Source organism: Haemaphysalis longicornis, unplaced genomic scaffold (assembly GCF_048455015.1).
Source record: "Haemaphysalis longicornis isolate Haplotype H1 unplaced genomic scaffold, Haemaphysalis longicornis Haplotype H1 scaffold_10, whole genome shotgun sequence".
Classification (NCBI taxonomy): Eukaryota; Metazoa; Arthropoda; class Arachnida; order Ixodida; family Ixodidae; genus Haemaphysalis; species Haemaphysalis longicornis.
Genome location: NW_027526204.1, coordinates 86,010,599 through 86,029,520, shown reverse-complemented (window position 1 = coordinate 86,029,520; position 18,922 = coordinate 86,010,599). Strand labels below are relative to the sequence as shown.

The 18,922-nt window shown below is 46.1% G+C and overlaps 1 protein-coding gene across 2 annotated transcripts in view; it reads left to right on the top strand.

Annotated features, from left to right (window-relative positions):
- LOC144158866 (uncharacterized) overlaps positions 1–18,639 on the top strand; it is a 39,127-nt gene extending 20,488 nt beyond the window's left edge. The window contains exons 4-8 of one of the 2 annotated variants that reach the window (XM_077690036.1): positions 1,657–1,756; positions 6,435–6,640; positions 12,713–12,853; positions 13,785–13,902; positions 15,357–18,639. In XM_077690036.1, coding sequence (XP_077546162.1) covers positions 1,657–1,756; positions 6,435–6,640; positions 12,713–12,853; positions 13,785–13,902; positions 15,357–15,591 — 800 coding nt within the window. In that variant the 3' untranslated portion in view covers positions 15,592–18,639. The remainder of the gene's footprint in view (positions 1–1,656; positions 1,757–6,434; positions 6,641–12,712; positions 12,854–13,784; positions 13,903–15,356) is intronic. The other variant, XM_077690037.1, reaches the window with a different exon arrangement.
- The last annotated feature ends 283 nt before the right edge of the window (positions 18,640–18,922 follow it).

The window sequence follows — 18,922 nt, the reverse complement described above, 5'->3', positions numbered from 1 at the left end:
CCAGTTCGTCAGGCTTAACAGCTGAAAAATCGCGCTCCTATCTGAAAAGCAAAAGCTTTGGTCGATTTAAACTTTAGTTGAGGGTAAGGATGGGTCAACTGAGGGCAAAACAAATAGATTAGAACACGATATCGGAACGAGGGATAAGCGACGAAGCTATTATCGCTGCGAGGCGGGAGGGCAGGGCTCCGCCATGTTGCTCAACTCTACGTACGGAAGCAACGTAAAGACCACAAAGTAAAAATTCGAAATTCACGTGCGTCCGTGAGACTCACGGCGACCATTCGCGTTCTGAGGATGCGCACTCGTCATCTGTAAAAGCTCTGCGTTCGTGAAGCTTCTACGCACTAAAACTGTCTATTAGTCCAACCTGACCAATACCCTTTTCCATCCTTGCCTTACTTTTAACATAACCTCCCTTATACCTGTACTACGCGGCTGCTTCAAAGGCCTTCCGAAGGTATTCGTACCAATTCTCTATCGAATAATTCTAAATTAACAGGGCGCACGTGTAATCGAGCGTTCAACTGCCAATTGAAAGTTGCCATGGCGTCGAGGGGCCTAACAAACATAACCGAGATTAGTTAAGACTCGTGCAATCTCCCACTAAAGTCATGCGCTTTAATTAATCCGCCCTTCCTCGCGCGTAAAATTTCAGGATACAACAAAATAAAAATCAACGCAAACAGTAGAGAATACCGCATCAGCTATTGGGTAGCCTGAGAAATGAATTTTTGTTATAACAGTCTATCTTCGGAGGCTTAATCAAAAGTAGCCTGCAATTGTGAATAGTATTTGACAGGCATCAGCAAGGTAACTTTAGCCCGTGGAATCTTCTTTATCACAATGCTATCGTAGAAAGTCCCTCTTCCTTCTAGATACAATTTATAATACAGAAATACAGTAACAAAATTGTTGCGCCCACCTCCCCGCGAGGGGAACCCTGTGTAGATGCGACGCATCGTGGGGTTCACTTGGTGTTTCCGTTGGATTGATTCTGAAATCGCGTGAAACGTGTCGGGAACGCGTATGATTATTGTTATTATGTTTTATTGGCCAATCTTTGTCAATCTCTTTGAGTGGTATGCTTGGGGCTTCGCTGTCGCAATGACCTTTACTCCATCATTGTTGCTGTAAGTGGGAGCTTCTTTTCTTTTATTGCAAGTGTTAATCATTGCCCCATCATGCGTTGTATCAGTAGCATCTTGACGTAGTTTGAATGAGTCAAGGATATAAGGCGCGTTCGTAGCGTTCGATTCTCTCTCGGTTTTGTGGCGCAGTTGGAAGAGCACCATGTACCTCGCGTTCCGCCCACAGGGTCGTGGGATCGAAACCGGGCGCCGCTAACTATTACAATTTTATAGTGTAGGGGGAGGGGTGTGGACGGACAACAACGCCGTATGGAGGGACAAGGCGAGTGAATGACATGCAGTCGCATCTAACACAATAAATGCCGAAAATAAGCCCAGTCGGTACAAATTTTCATAGTTTGGCCTATAGCTGTGCCGTAAATGTAAACGTCAGGAGGAAAAATTTCTCGCATCTCTTGCGATTGCTTCGCGCCAGGGCGAGTCCTGTCCGCCCTTTTTCTTGCATTTCGTTTTTTTTTTTCTTTCTGGGTTCTTATACGAGGAACTCTGTCACTTATGCACGCAGGCTGGCGAGTGAGCCGCTGCTTCCAGTACGACGACGTGAAGCAGTGCGAAGCCAACTTCGTGGCCGGCGGCAAGGCATCTATCGTCAGCGACTCTTGCAGGTGACGAGAGCGGCCAACGCCCATCACGCCTCGCGCTGCTATTCCTTACGCAACGCTCACCGCTGCATACTCATTCATTTCAAATGAGTCTTCCCTGAACACACGGGTGCGCCGAGACCTTGTTATCCCTGTGGTGTGCGTGAGTGACGTCATACTGCAGAATGAAACAGAAAGAAAGGAATACGCATTCTTTTTAGTCCTCCACCATCCTCTTTTTGCGGATGTTGTTCTCCGCAAGTGGCCCAACTCACGACGCCCTTCAGCGCTGCTGCCTCGTAGTACGAGTCAACCGGCAGCGGTGGCGTAAGCGGACGCATTTGTTAAAGGTGATAACATCGCGGGCGTATTTTTGCGGAGGTGGTCATTGACGCTTTCTCGGAAATAAGTGTGCGGACGAGAAACGGACACATCAATTTCGCGCGGACGCGAACGGTGGAGCGTTTTAAAAGGTACCCGCGTAATCGTTTTACGCGGCCCAGCAAGGTAGTGACTGCCATGTTACTGCACTGTAAATTGATTTACAGTCCTCTTTCTATAACTAACACCATTACACCCTATAAAAAACAAAAAACGCCCTTTCAAAGGGTGTAATTAACGATAAAACACCCTTTAGAAGGGTGTATTCGTGTTCTTGCTCGGTGTAAGGGTGTTATAAACGAAAAAATATCCTGGAGGTTGTGTTTTTCTTTGTTGTTTTTTTGCTAGAAAGTAGGGGTGTTATAAACGACAAAATACCCTTGAGAGGTGTTTTTCTTTGTTCTTTTTGCTACGGAATAAGGGTGTTATAAACAATAAAATACCCATGTTTTTCTTTGTTCTTTTTGCTAGAAAGTGGGGGTGTTATAAGCGACAAAATTCTCTTGAGGGGTGTTTTTCTTTATTCTTTTTGCTAGGGTGTAAGGATGTTATAAGTGACAAAATACCCTTGAGGTGTGTTTTTCTTTGTTCTTTTACCTAGAATGTAAGGTGTTTAAACGACAAAATACCCTTGATGGATGTTTTTCTTTGTTCTTGTTTTTGCTATGGTGTAAAGGTGTCATAAACGACAAAATACCTTTGAGGGGTGGTTTTCTTTGTTCTTCTTGCTAGCATGTAGGGGTGTTATAAACTACAAAATACCCTTGAGGGGTGTTTTTTTGTTCTTTTTGCTAGAAAGTAAGGGTGTTATAAACGACAAAATACCCTCGAGGACTGTTTTCTTTGTTCTTTTTGCTACAATGTAAGGGTGTTAGTTATAGACACTCACTTACACCCGTGAGGGCGTAAATCATTTTACAGTGTACCGTGGCTGTACTATCAGGTCGGCAATGCTCAGTAGGCCTTTTTTCAGACTATTGCTGAGCGAGCTCTATATCATTTGGCGTAGCTAGGCAGTCAACGTCGCTACTGCACTGCTCCGTGAAGCTACACGCGACTATAGTTGGCCGAAGACCTCGTTCACGCCACAAGGTGGGGCATTACCGCAGATTGTGATGACAAGCCGTGAGAGTGCGTTCAATTCATAATTCCAGGCTGTTATTTCCAGCGAAATTCATGGCGGTAGAGACATGTCAGGACATTGCGGGGACACTCATGGAAGTGAGCAAGTTGATTTATATACCGTATTTGCGCGATTCAAACGCGCACCTAGCTTTTTCGCTAATCGTAGCTTTCAAATTTGTGTGCGCGTTACAATCGGGCGCAAAACCGAAATCGGCTTCTAAGCGTCCAGCTGCATCACATCACCATGGACATGAACTCCTCCCAAAATCCCACTCAATCTAATCCAAAACAATCCGTCAACATCACGCAAGTAAATTTTGGCGTACCCATTCCCCAATGGACGCGCCTTAACCAGCTGTTGCACATGTATAGTGTATTTCTAAACAACCTTTTCAATTTAAGATGTTTTTCTTTAAATTTCCACGGGAAAGCTCACCTTCGCGTTACAATCAGGGGCGTGTAAAAATCGTGTAAATACGGTACAAATACCATGTGGTTCTTAAATGCGGGTCCGCGGACGTCAAAGGGTCCCGTCAGAGAATTTCAGGGGTCTGCGAAGCCCGCCTCAATACTCTCTTTCCCTCTATGCTGTTCTTTATTTTTGACAAACCTTGCCGGCAACACAAAATTGTTGCTTTGTTGCGCAACACGTAGCACACGTTGTTGAAGCGCGCTTGTTAAAGTCGGCTTTTTTGCATAACACATCAGCTGTGGGAGAAAGCGAGATGCACAAAAGGAAGGCATATAACAGATCACGGTTTCGGCGACTTTAGGTGCAAGAGGGAATCCATTGGGAGATCCAGAGGTGGGGGGAGGATGCGGGGGCGTTCGGATGTCCTGAACCCCTCCTTAATTTTCTAATTTATACTCGCAAGATGACCCGTCAGGTCGTAGAAAGTCTAGAGTGTTTTCGCGAGAGATGGTATAGGCGTGGCCGGTCTAAAACTCTAATTTTGACATATATTTAATATATCGCACCTCGTACAAAGAGCAAAACATTCAGGAAGTTATTTTGTGAAAAAATATTTCCCTTAAAAAAAATTTCCCAAAGCCGGCGCGGTCACTGGCGCGTTGAGCGGCTCGTGGAAAATTTGAAACTTTTACCCCTGTTAAACAAAAACTACTGCAGCTATCACCCGAGTTCTTTTTATGTAAAGACTTTGTATACCCTAAAATATGTTAACGTATTCGTGCTTGGCATTCGGAGCAAATTCCTTTTAACAAAAATTCCGAAATTTGAAAAAAAGAAAGGAAATTGCCTAAATTCCAGCGGTCGAAGACTGCGAATACCGGGAAAGAGAGAAAAACCCTTTTGAGCAAGTTTCTAAGTTATCTGATGGGCATAGAGCAGTTTTTTGGCTGAGGTACTTTGCGAACCCTTGATCTAAGTACTGAAGGTGTTGTTTGACTGGGTTCTTCAAGCATTTAAGATTTCAAAAAAAAAAAAAAACTTGGAAACAGTGTTGCAGAGTCCCCTTAAGAGTCGCCTGCTCCGCCCTTAACCATGCTCGAACCCACTCCCCCGCTTTTGAGAGACTGGGCTTGGTCAGGTGTGCGTCAATTCAACGCTTGCACAAATAAGTCGGACTTCCCATTAACATATGTGCCGATATTCGAAATGGCAAGCCACCGCCAGCTGTGGCAATTCAGCCGCCAATATTTGTGTTCACTGTCGCCGTGGTGTGCTCGTCAATGACGTCAGTCCCACGCTGCGCAGTGAAACAGTGATTGGGGCGTGACTAGTAGATGGTGACATCGAAGAGAAGCTGAAACGAGCAAGGCATGCTCACAAGCGCTCCGCCACTGAAACTCAAGAAGAGATGGCGCCGGCATTGGACATTCATCTGTGCAGAGTCGGTGAGGCAGTAGTGGCTGCAGACAGCCTCCTGTAGGCACCTCTCCGTTCCGCTGATTCTTACAGAAGGAATTCTAGCTGGACGAAATGGGAAAATAAGGTATAGGGATGAGAAAGGCCAGCTTGGGGATTTCATACATAAAATCGAATAAAAATCTAATATCCAAATTGAACAATATTTTGCCCGGGAAAAATTTTGTCCTGGCTGGAGGCCACATACACGGCTGGGGGCCACATAAAACCCTGCAAATGGGTGTTGGGTGAACTCACTGAGCACAATTCGACTGAGTACAATTTCGTAGCGCGCACAGCAATGGAGAAAGTACGGACCGCGGAACATACCGGCGAAGATTCATCTGGCGACACTGGTGGCGCCATCTGGCACTGCTCCTGAGAAACACATGGACGTGCGTTCCCATGGCCAGTTCCAGGTGACTCCACAGTACCTGAGCGGTGCGCTCGGCGTGGCGTTGTTTTTTTCCACGGCGAAATTTTTTTCCTGTAGTGGCTTTAGTGTTTCATTTTCCATCGCGAAAAACAAACATCCACGTATTCTTGGGAAAAGAACACTTGGAATATCACCGACGTATTGGTGTTGTGCCTCCGATATGCGTAATGTTTTGTTTTGGCTAAACAATGTTGACAACTATGAATACTGCCACCACATCTAAATGTTCAGAAATGTCATTGCGTATGGGTTGTATTCATTGGCGAGGCTCGCATGCAGACAACCATGTGAGTGCACCGTCACTGGTTACGTCAGGCTGGGATGAATTGTCCGTGCCAAGCACATGATGTGCGTTGGACGTTCGAAACTGACCCCACCAAGCGCAAAGTAAGGCTTCGACTCCAATGTGAGTGCGATTAATAACATCTCTATTGGCACCAGCGTTGAGAATCGGGTTGAAACGGAGCAGACGACGAACGCCGGTGTTTCTTTTTTCTTGCGGTGTGCGAGTACAGTGGCACAAGCCTCGCCATGTCCGTGGCGCTTCGGCCATGTCTGTGGCTTTTTCCAGGGTTGCCAAGCGAAGAAATTGACAGCTAAATTTTTCAGTGAATATCATCTATATAAACGGTTTGTTCAACCTCTGCATTAACTTTGGCCGGTCGGTTGAATCGAGAGACAGACAGACAGACAGACAGACAGACAGACAGACAGACAGACAGACAGACAGACAGACAGACAGGCAGAAAGACAGACAGGCAGACAGACAGGCAGACAGGGAGAAAGACAGACAGACAGACAGACCAAAATTTCCGTGGTAAATAATCCCAAGAAAGACTTCCGTCTTTAATAAAGTTTTATCTCTCTCTCTATCCTCCTCTCTCTGGCTGCAGGAGCTACGTGGCGTTCAAGCGCTGCGTGAAGGAAGTCGCCGGCCGGAGGTGCTCGGTGGACGAGGAGCGCCAGCTGTCCTCGTACCTGGTTGACCGTGCGCGGGAGCTCAGCTGGCAGTGCGGCGCCAGTGCGGGAGACGCCAGGGACGTGCACAGCATCTACCGGTCCGCCTCGCCCGCGGGGGGATACGCCCCCTACACACAGGGTAATTCAGTGGTGCTGGCGCACTGGGTCAGGGTATTATATAGCCGTTTTCCAAGCAGAATCAACGCCAAATGGAACACGAACGCATACGAGCATGCAAGGAACATTCTTACCTCGCAATTTCCTTTCCAAAGAGGCAAATATACAGACGAGGTTGACTGCCGATATTTCTCGCTTCAATTGCGCACGACTCCGGCCGCAGCGAGTTTAAATCCAGGCATCATTGTCCGCGTTTGATTTGTCGTTGGCTGTATACACGGCGTCAAATTTATTCAGAGGCAGTGTATCAAAACCTGACTGTAGCATCTCTGTTGTCCAAATGTGACTGCTTCAGCTGGTTCGTTAACCAGAGAAACGGTCTAACCTTGAATTAATGCTCACAAGAAGACGAAGGGTGGCTGCAAGGACAAGGGCTTGTCCGTGTAGCCACTGTCTTCATCCATCGTCTAATTGATCGCGCTCCAATGGAGTACCAATGGAGTACCAACTCAATCCAATGGAGTACCAACTCGCTCAAATTCTCACGTTAATAGGTCTAACCTTGTATACAAATGTATGATACTGTTTACACAATGTACTACTATCGAGGCTAAAGTGTGAGCTAAAAACTCACAAAAAGAATTCATTAAATGCAAGATCAGGACCCGTTGTCGAAGGAACTACACGGGTCGCCGAGAAACATGGATAAGTAATAGTATCGCTTTAGAACCTAGCTTATAAGTGCATAACGTACAACCTCCACCATGAATTTTCTAACACTGCAGTCTATCGTACCAGGCACAGTGCGCATAATTCACGCATCTAGAATCATATGTGAAGAAAATTTGTTAATGTGTACGTATCACGGCGCAGCGACTATAGTCATTAAGACAATGCCCTTAAAACAATGAAAAGCACCCAATCAGTCGTACGCATCCACGGCAATTGACACACTACGAAACAACTACCAGGGGAGAGACAAAATGTATTTATTAAGGTAGGTTTGGGTGGGGTGGTTCCTCATTTCAGGTCGCCATAGGTAGCACAAGCATTGGCCAGGAAAAGTTTACAAAAATTTCATGTTCACAGAATGTTCAAGTGTTCTATTTTTCTAGCACGAGTGGTTTTAGATTCGACGTTGGTATAGTAGTAGGGTATACCTGATATATGTGTCATTTCGCTTGTGATAAAAGAACTACGGTATAAATGGTGTCATTCACTATTGTTTAAAATTTGTCATTATAAAAAACACAATAGTTTTGGGATGTGAATTCCGCGCTCATCATTTATGTAAGGAAGATTGATAAGTAACCTATTTTATTTCATTACCCATTGCTTTGACCAAGAATTGTATAGCTGATATTCATTTTGTGTTTTTCGTACAAAAAAGAAGACGGAAAAAAGTTCGTTTAACCCAATCCATCATACCATAAGCTAAGGAAATCATCGTACTAGCGAACACTAAACAGCGACAAAGGAAAAGAGGCGACGAAACATACGCTAGAACTTCAACTCAGTTTATGCAACAGAAACACGAAAAAAGGCTATATGTACATGAAACGTGGAAAGGGTAAAAAGAGCAGCGAACACAAACAAAATAAAATAAAATAGAATCGCACTCGTCACACTTGCTCATATAACAGAGCCACCTCACAGTGCCCGCCAGTATCACTCGGCGTAAATTAAACTTACACGTGTACTATAAACTTACCATAAGCCCCGTGCACAGCACATCTTGCCACGATAGTTCGGGAAGCAAGATTACTTTTTTATCAGTTTATTATTGCGCTTGATATAAAATGATAGAATGCTTCACAACACTTGCAAGACGTCATTTGTGCCCTGCGCAGATATAATAGTTCGTTGGATTAAAGACAGCAAGAAAAAAATTGAGTGTGAAGTCGTAGCGGCTAAGTAGGTAGCCAACCCACCAGAAAAGACAATCGGAAAGTGGAAACGTCCACGAACACAATTACATCACAACACTCATTCTTTGGGTAATGCATGCGGTAGGTAATCTGGGCGCTAAATGCGCCTAAACTTCTCGGTAATGGCGCGGCTTAAAATGCGTCGTTAGCCTGGCACCACATCAAACAAGCGGATACATTTAAGCATGTTCTCTGGCCAACTTGTGAGTGGTTTTGTTTCCTAGCGCTCTTACGTGTAAAAAAAGCCACTAACACTGAAGCTATTTTCATTGAGCCGCTAAGCATACACTGCAAAAGCTGTAGGGCTGACTTCAAGTCCTTAAAAATGATCGCATGCCGCACTCGAGGCGATTTAGTATTCGTTAAAGCCACCCCGACCGCAAAACACTCCGGTGTTTTAGTTGACGCCATGCGGTCGAAAGGAGCAGCCCAAAAAACATCAAGGCGGTGATCCCAAAGGTACCGGCGCTGGCCTTCAGTCCTATGTCAACAAAGCCGTCATTAGGTCTTCCTACGTCCGGTCCAATAGCTCAAGTACCAGTGCCCTCGTCTCGGCTACATTGAGTAAATGGCCTTGAGCGAATGCCACGGACAGCTAGTGCGCACTCCAAACTCTCGAAAGACCAAGACAGTTTCGAATGCTGCTGTTATTTCTGCCACTGTCTGTATAGCACACTCGGAGTGTTTAGTGCCACGAAGTATGTGTGATTGAATCCCTAAGCGTAAGCACACGAGCAATAGAAAGGGCAGAGGCGTCATTGCTGTCCACCAGCCGAACGAATTCAGCACGAAAAGTACACGTCAAACATTACCTCAACGTCCCTCGGACCAACTCGTGAAGAACAAGGCGACGTCAGACATTTTCGATAAACTGCCCATAATATGCGGCGGAGCGGCCAGCTTTGTTTAGAGAACTTGAAAATAGCGCCGGCCCGTATTCCTCTTTGGAAGTTGTGCTGCTCCCACACCGGATTCCTAAACGAGTGGTCTAGCGCTGGTCCTGCGGGTTTGTGACTCTTGGTGGTTTGGCGCGAATGGTTTTAAAAGCATGCTGTTTAGGCGATGTACAAACTGCTTTCGCCTGGAACTTCACAGCCCTCAGCACATGCTGGAACAAGGACGAAGTGGCTATCATTATACAGCTGGGATTGCCAGCGGTGGAGTACATGTCAGTCCAGAAAAAAAAGCGAGAGTCCGTGAGCGGTGTTGCATGTTATGAAGCTTGAAAAATGGGACCATTTCAGCTTGACGTCTAAGCTCAATTGTCGAAGATGAAAAAGAACCACGGAAACCACTGTTCTGGTGGCCCTGTACCCGGTAGGGCGCATGCGATGTCATTTCAGCTGTGTTGATCTTTAAATATTTTGGTTACGGATTGTCTCAAAATGGGCTACTATTCTTCCGTTGACAGGTTTTGTAAAGTTTGTATTTGTACTTTATGCTTCGGGTAAACGAGCATGGAGGTGATGGGAAGGATAAAAGTTAAAAACCAGGCAATAGGAGTCATTTCGATTTCGCCTTGTAACAGTTAGAATTCAGAGTCTACTGCATATGGGGTGACTTTGAAGGTCAGTGGAAGAACCAGCCCTGGCTTTTTAACGCATCTTCTTTATACTGCAGACTTTAGTCTCACAAGACCAAAAAGGTGCGGTTCCACTTGTTCCCATCTCGACGGACAATGATATTCTGCTGACTCAGCCTGGTGTGTCCTTGCACGATGTCTCTGGAACAATACGCGTTTCTTTTCAGCACATTTGGGATAAGCGTTATCTACAGTGCACTGGGTTACTGTGCTTCACGATGAAATTGACATCAACACCGCTTAGAACTTACCAACAAACGTGCTCGATATCAGGGCAAATGAGACCCTTCCTCGGCGAATTCTCACTCACCCTTTAAGAAGCCAGGATGTAGGCCGAAGAAGAAGCAACGAGCAGCGTGGTTCACTGATCCACAAACCTTACTAAATTGGTGTCTTGCATAGAGGAACGTGTAGGCTCTTCATATGAGCCAAGCGGTAAAGTTCCTTGGATGCGGAGCCACATGGGGAAAACAATGCCGCGTAAAAACATGCTTCCAGAATAGTATGTCATTGAGACATTAGATATTTTGCTGTGGCGGCGCAGTTCTGTCGTAGGCAGCAGCATGACGGTGTATTCAGAGTACAACGGAAGAGGACTGTGGTGGACCACCTTGCTGGACCAGTGGGCACGGAACAAAGGCGTCATATCTGTGCCCACCAGCTGGTTATGTGAACGTTCCGTACTCACATGACGGTCGATCACTGACTAACACACCGAAGAATACCGATGGCCGTTTTTCTACTCCATCGCTCCAACTGGAGCTGCCCAAGTGTTTCAATAACCCTTCACGGGTAAAAGTTCGCTCTGTGGGGCTCCAAAACAAAGATGTTGACTCAACATGTTGATCTTGAGGCTTGTGTTCAAAAAGCCAGTCGTTGTTTACATATTCACGCTTAACACATTACGTGATTATCATATCGTGGACTCACGTCGTTGCAGAGGCGCTTTAAAGGGCTGACTTGTTAGCACCCTTATTGTGTATTCACGATTGGCTGCGCTCCTGATTAATGAAATACACACAGAAGATGCAAGACAGTAAAGACGCCTCATTTTCTTCACTTGCACGGCTAAACGGGAGCGTGAAACAGTGTTCGGGTGTTGCGTAATGTTTTTGAGGCTGAATATATTTCCACAGACGGGGTGTAACGTGTGAACGTGTGCGTGAGTGAGTAAGTGAGCAAGCGAGAGAAAGACATAGCCTAACGTGGACTGCAAAGGCAATGGCACCTACGCTATTTCAGGAGCCACTCACACTGGCATCGTGGCCGCACTCCCAGCCCCCATCGGCATGAGAACCATCATGCAGAGCCCGCATCCCGTTTCTCCTACTGCAATATACAGTAACGGCACTTCAAATTAGCTGCACTAATTCGAATCTCATTTAGTGACCTTCCGTGGGTGTACTTGTGTGCGATAAGTTAACTCCTGGTTTTGGGGTGTTTCCCTGGAAGGCTGAAAAACGTTGCTTATAATTAAACCTCCCACTTAGCGTGCCATCGCCCATATTACCACATATTATCATGGTCCTATTCTTCGCCCTAAAGGCTTGCTGTGTCTCCGTCGTCATCCATCAAGTACTACTGGAAGCTGCTTCATGTGAACGCTGGTGTACCCAAAAGGGTAGCATGAGCCCGGAAACAACGCCGCGACCATAAGTGAATGTCGGCATAAGCACAGAACCAAATAATCTCGCCACTTCTAGCGGCACTTCCGGCACTTCCGACAAGCGCTTCGAACAGGATGCGCCATCCCTCTAGGATCAGACCGAAGAGGCACAGGAGCAACTGACGTCTCCTCTTCCTGATCCCAGAGGGCGCAGCATGTTCTGATTCAGCCCATGTTGCAGAGCCCTGCCCGGTGCCAACGTCACCAACATCTTATGATGCGGGCACACTCAGCTGGCTGCTTTGTGGCTTTGCTGTGGTTCTGTGAAACTTGCAAATAAATTCGCACATGTTAGTTATTACATACAGAAGGCTTTCGCTGCGTGAAAAATAAATTTTAAGAATGTTTGATTATGCATACAGCGGCTGGGGGCCACATAAACCCTGCAAACTAGATGGTCATCCGCTGAACCCATGAGTCCATCTGTGTGCTTTGGTTAGCATTGATCAATGCATTGTATTGTGTGGTGTTTCACGGCATGGTCAGGATGTGCTCATTGTTTATGTTTAGTAAGCGTGTTTCCATTAAACAAAATACAGGAGGGCAATTAAAGGCGTGATGAACAACCAACTTGGCACGGTGAGGTGCCGTCTGTTCCTTGACAGTCATATCCATGCAGCGCTAGCGCTATACATGTTTAAAGAAGCGTCACAACTATGATGTGTCCGCGGCCCTACAATTGGTAGCCGGCCGCTGTCTAACAAACTTGCAGCGGCGAACCCCATCACAAGAACGCCTGCTCAGCTGGGCCCTCCCGGACAGTCTCATGCTGACCATGGCGCCATGATGCAGCCTTTGCACCATTAACCCTGTCTTCCCCGATGTTTTGTAGCCAGTCAGGGCTCGGAGAGTGTGAGGGTGCATGATCCTGCCCACCCGCATGTGCATGACCTGTGAACCCTTGGCTCGTCATCCCAGACCCGCCGGCCTACTACCCCCCTCGGTACCCGGGAACCTCCTCCACGAGCCCCCCGCTGCAGCCGCTGGCTCCTCTGCACCGATACAATTTCTCGGCCGTTTCCGCTTCCGCGCCCACTAGCAGGGTGTCTTCCAACGACGGTACGCTCCTACACGCACCTGTCACTACCTTTTTTTGCACTAGCTCTTTTCTTTTATACCATGTACCTCAACTGCGAGATACACCTGCATGTCTCCTGTGCACCGGACTGAACTAATCTAGAACCAGCGGAGTCATCAATATCTATTTTGCGTTTTCAAGAAAGGAAAGAAAACTTTGCCTTCTTATTTTAGTGTTACGAAACGTGTGTGGCGCGTGCGTTGTATGTGTCAAAAAGTACAGTTAACCTTCAGTGCTGCAGTTTTGTAACATTAAAAACCCCACGTAGCATTCTCTGTAAATAAAATTGCTGCTTGCTTTAACAAAGATAGTGCTAATTCACTCATGTTGTAATCACCATGCTTTGATGTCTTAAAGCGATTTTTGAGCTACGAAGCCGATTCGACTTACATTTCATGTTTTATCTGTGCTTATTAACTCGACATAAGGTTAATTTTACTCCCGCAATACCTATACCTAAATATGCACTTGCTTTTACGTAACGGGCATTCTAACCGAAGCCACAAAGAAGATAATGCTGAGCATGAGGCCACCATCTTACATGACTGCTTGCTATTGCTGCAAATAAACGAAAGCAGAATCTCCGCAGTGACGTGGACAATGAATCGGGGATCATCGGCTCAAAGGCCCTTTATAGCGAAGATAACCTACACAGGACAAATTGGCGGGAAATTTGATGTGCAGAAATGAAGCTGCTCACGTACGAAAGAAGAGGAACAGCTTGAAAGCCATATACTACCAACGCAACGTGTGAACTAACGGTAGCAGAGATTTAATTGTGGCAGTTACAGCTCGAATCCGAGCGACATCGTTGTACCTAAAGGTGCAACCACACCTTTCCTTTAATGTGTCAATCACTTGTTCTCAGCGTCGTTCTCAATGTTGACCCCTCTCGTCCTGTGTCCACGGCAGATTCCTACTGCATGCTTCGCGCCAGCGAGTACATCCAAGACTGCTCCAGGGAGCACCAGAAGCGACAGTACAACGCCAGGAGGTACCACTCTGACGACAGAGTCAAAGAGACCTGCTGGTGAGTGGAACTCTAAAGTGGTTTTGATAATAAAACCCTTCGTCACATTTACCAAACACTCAAAGTCGTACACAGGACGCCTTCTGCGCCAGTGTAACAGCTGAATATCCAGTGCTACGTTTTCAAATCAAATGAAATGAAATCAGTCTATTCCTATCAGTTTTTAAGGCACACTTGTTTTGCAGAATACATTTTAAGTAGCTAATTCTACCTCTTATCACGTCACTTCAGACGACCTATGCTGACTTGACGCTATTTTTTGAACATCAGGCCTCAAACCAACGGCTCAGGCCACCGCAAGATTTGTTCTAAAATATGGGTTGAAGATACCCTTACCACCATTCCGATGAACAGCAGAAACGATGAATCATCGTCGCATTCAATTACTGCGCGCCTTTTCTTTGTCGTTGAGATTGAATTAGATGGTTGCGTTTCGAATAAAAACGTATGGTCGAATGACATTAATGCGCGCGGATTGTTTTTCTTTCAATTTTATTTCGGTGAAATCTACGCTGAAGTGTAGGATTTGCAAATATGAGCTCTTCACCCTTAGTTTTCTGTGTTCAGTCAGGAAAAAACACAGGCCGAGTTCAAGATATTTGGAAGCATCAAATGGAATTCGAGCCTGACAGATCGCGTGTTGACAGTTATTGAAAGCTTGAATACAGGCACACCATGTATGGAAAGACGGGTGGTTTTGAAGGGAAATTGCTGCTGAATTTTACTGCGACAAATAAGACTGCCCTTCTTCGTAAGATCGCATGCTGCAGTATCAGGCATATCACACTGGTGTCACATTTTAGTACATTTATGTGCATTATACAAATGTACCGATTACTTTGCCGATATAACTTCAGCTGTTCGCTTTGCTTAGTGACGAAGTTCTGCGCAATGTCAACTATCTCGGCAATTTGTTGTGTCTGTCCATCCAGATCGTAGAAACTGATTTTATGCTCCGAGTCAGGAGCTTCTCTTCAAGTGTCGGAATTAGCTGGTACCCACCAACCTGAGCTCACAATCAGCCAAGATTAATGGGTTTGTCGTGACAGCAGAACCTTCTGGTGTCACGACAGAAATTTTTTTAGTGAAACAGGAATTCTTGTTGTGTACATGCCCTATTCCTACCGTCATTTTAGACTGGATATAGTATACATCTCTCTTTTTTTACATAAGACATCTACATAAAGCATCTAAAGCTGGCGGTGGCCAATTGCTTACTTAGCAATCTACGGACAAGGCTAATAATTATATCAACCACTACTGACCATTTTCACATGGTTCTTTCGCGATTCCGTGAACAATGAACGTATTGCAACACCCCCAACTCCCCGTATTACCTCAGATATGTTTAGCGCGTGCAAGTTCGTTGTCACCAAGCACTCCTTTTTTCTCCTCTCACGTTCCCACCCTTCTCTGCCCTCTTCGCCTCGTCCAACGCGTCCTGCTCTTCTCAGCGCCACGCTGGCGTACCGGGAGTGCATCAAGGTCGTGCTCCACGACCAGTGCCGGGACGCCGGCAGCTCGGTGATCGACAACATCCTCTACCAGCAGACGCGCGAGCTCGACTACGAGTGCAGGGACTTCAACGCCTACCGCTGCAGCGGATGCGTCGCAGGGGTCTCGCGGATGGTGCTACTGGCAATCGCATCCCTGGTCGTTGCCCGCAGCGTCAACTTCGCCAGCAGCTGAGCCAGCGACCGCCGTAGTCCGCGGAGCATGCCAGCAGGCCTATCGCAGTCCGGCCTTCTACTGTTCTACTACCAAAGCAGTTTGCTGGCGCCTTTTATACCACATTTGATATGTGAATTCTTGCGAGGTTTGTTAGATGGATTAATATGCCGTTAAAAGTGGGTGCAGAAGGCGAGCGAACATGAGCTAAGCTAATGTAATGCCTCTCAATGGCTACATTGTGCAAAAATAGCTGTACTTCCTGGCACACCGCATGTCATTACAGCCGCAGCAAAGGCAGCTTCTGTTGAAAAAAAAAAGAAGAAGAACAAGGCTCATAGCTTAAACGAGCGGGGACGAGACGCGATGGAAGAGGGAAGACCCCCAAAGGACCAACCCTGAACCTAAACTAGAAGCAATTAAACCAACTCGCCATACTCTTAGAAGAAAAGGTCCCTGGGTCGTTGCCGCGACGTCGCAGCGGCAACGCTTAGTGAAGGCAGCAAAAAAGTTTTATTGGAAAGTGAGCCACCTCGATAAAGGGAGAAATTTGTCCAACATAAACATATACATAGCCAATTTTCAGACCTGGTAGCTAATCCGCCGTCTGCCAAACGTCTTTAGAATCAGGCGAAAACGTGTACAAGGACCAAAGCGCGTATCAAAGCGTACATAAGAATGTCCTAGCGAACGGCCATCCTAAGTATTTCTTTCCTTGACATCCGCTGTTGTTATCTCAGGCATTGTCGCGGGCCCATTGATTAGAGAATAGCGTGGTGCCTTGCGCCTTGTAGAGGGGTTTCTGCCAGTTTGAAAGCGGTGGTGAATGCATTCCAAAATCCTCTCTTGTCGAACCGGCGAAACATCGACCAACAGTTCGTATGCAGACCTCTTCCTCACAAACTGTTCGTTTGAGCGGTTCTCTCCTATCATATGCTCCTTAGTCAGTTTGTCACTGTCAATGAAGAGTGCATTGCCCCTCGGCTTCCCGCACTTCCGAAGCGAAGTAAAAGCAAACCCACATTTCCTGCAAGCCTCGTGTACAGTTGGCACTGGATGGCAGAAGTGAGACATCCTTGAAAAACAGCTGTTATGGGTCCAAAAATGAGTCCCAGGGATGGAATGGGAAAAAGCAGCTGCAGTTGATGCAATGCAGTTGCTAAAGTGAACTGCATCGGTCCTTCTGGGACACTAAAAACTTACTTAGCGCTGTAGTGGGATGTGGCGTCTGAAGGTACGGGGTAGGCTGGGCTTTAACGTGCGATTGGCAGAGAGAAAAAGTGACGAGCTGTAATTAGCACAAGAATTATGCTTGCCTAGCAGAAGCTATTGTTGCCGAAAAAAACCGAACCATGGGTCCTCAACATTATTCACTTTAGACGGTCGCCAAGGGGCGAAGGGCTCTCAATTAACAACAAACTTGTTCACAGAGCTGCTGCTTAACTCCAAGTTTGTGTGCGAACATCAGAGGCAACCATTTTAAAACTAGGAGTTGTGGAACATTGAATACTTTTTACACCTAAGGGCGCATCGAGGTTTGAGATTGCTGCTTGTCGGGTTTTTTTTTTTTTTGTTCTGGCCTGCTTTGTTCCTGTATGACATTACCAGTTGGTGCAGGCTCACAATGTCGTTAAACTCCGATTCTTTGCGTGGCATCTACGAATTATTGAATCGAAGGAAAACAGGTAACGAAAAGCGTCACGCAAGTTAAGCTTAATCACAGGCCTTAGTGTAGTCATTAGCTTCATGCAATGTAAGAACGAGGTTTTGAAGCAATAAGGCAAGCTGGATGTGCAGCGAGTGTTGATTTGCCTTCGCCCATAGAGATTACCGTTCACAAGGAACGAATACAAGATCGATAAAAGCCGAGTCCTCTTCATGAGACCGTCTAAAGTTGGTACGGCTCAGAAAACGTAGACAATGAATATTATAACTGGACTGTAGTCATAATCAGCAATCTGTGGTTGCAAAATACACCGGTACCGGAACCCGCAGCTAGATGGCTGAATATCCAGTCGAGCTGTTGAAATTAGGCGCTATCATGGTTGCCATAAAGAAAAAGTATGTCGTGTGAAATCCTGAGCGTAACTTGCCATCTCTTAATTTCCATTTTTGTTGCTCCTCCCGGACAGGGTCATGGCGTTCAGTATGCATGATAATGTTATCGTGTGGTTGGTTATTTCAATGTGTTATCATGTTATCATTTCTTTTCTATACTGGGGCTCACGCAGTATCGTAAGCATCCTCGGTGCTAACAGCTCGCATTCATAACTGTCTCGTCAGACGTTGTTCACTTCTTTGTCCTGGGAGCTGCCCTTTTATCAGTGGGCTGTGCTAGCGGCCCTATAATTGGCGCAGTCGACAGGAAGATGTAACGGCGCATGCGCAACACAGCCCAGACCAAGTCCTGATCTTATGAAGGATTAATGGATAAAAGGTTTATACTGGCGTATTAATTGATTTCCCAGGTAACCTTGCACTACATGATAAAAATCAACTGGTTCATGCGCAGCCACTCACGAAAAGCTCTCCACGCAAAGCTTGCGTCATTTCTTTTTCGTGCGTTTGCATAGACAACGCCATTTTTCATGGGTGAAGCACTTTTAGTAATAGTTGGGACATCATATGTTTTGTTTAAGAAGCGTTCACAATGCCTCCCGTTTGGTCATCCATCGTAAATGCCCGCCCTGCTTCGATGTCTTACCTCCCCTGTTATCTGCGATGCAATATCCAGTCATGACTCAACACATTTTCATCTGCTCTGCAATACGTCCGTGCACAATTCACCCGCTTGGGCATTAATCATCACTGGCGGTCGCACTGCACAAGCATCAAGTGTGTGACTGACATGTTCGGAAACTGTTTCAACCGATACTTACCGTTCGCTATTCTATGATCGATGCTGTTGGCCACCCTGGCGTCAGTTGCTGTTTTGTACATACTATTTTAACGTGACAGTTTTGTGACCACTATTTTTATGTTTTCAGGAATTTATCCATGCTGTTTTTGTATGATGGTTGTTATTTGTATTGTTTTACCGAATCAATAAATTGACTGAAAGCTTCACAAGACGTCTTGTGCACTGACCCTGTAGTAAAGCTATCATTCCTGCTCCGCTTAGCTGCTTTCCTTTGTTATTTTTTTCTAGCTACATTCGGCACTCGCCGTCAACATATCGAAAGCGATAGCCCATCGTGTGACACCGAGAGTAATCAGATAAGTAAATGTTAGCGTTGTCCATGTCCATTTCGTTGCCGTGACCCATTCTCCCGCTGAAAATTCCAGATCACGCGATGTGATAGTACGGAGTAAGCAACACGGGGAAGAATAGAAGATAGGGGGAGAGATACAG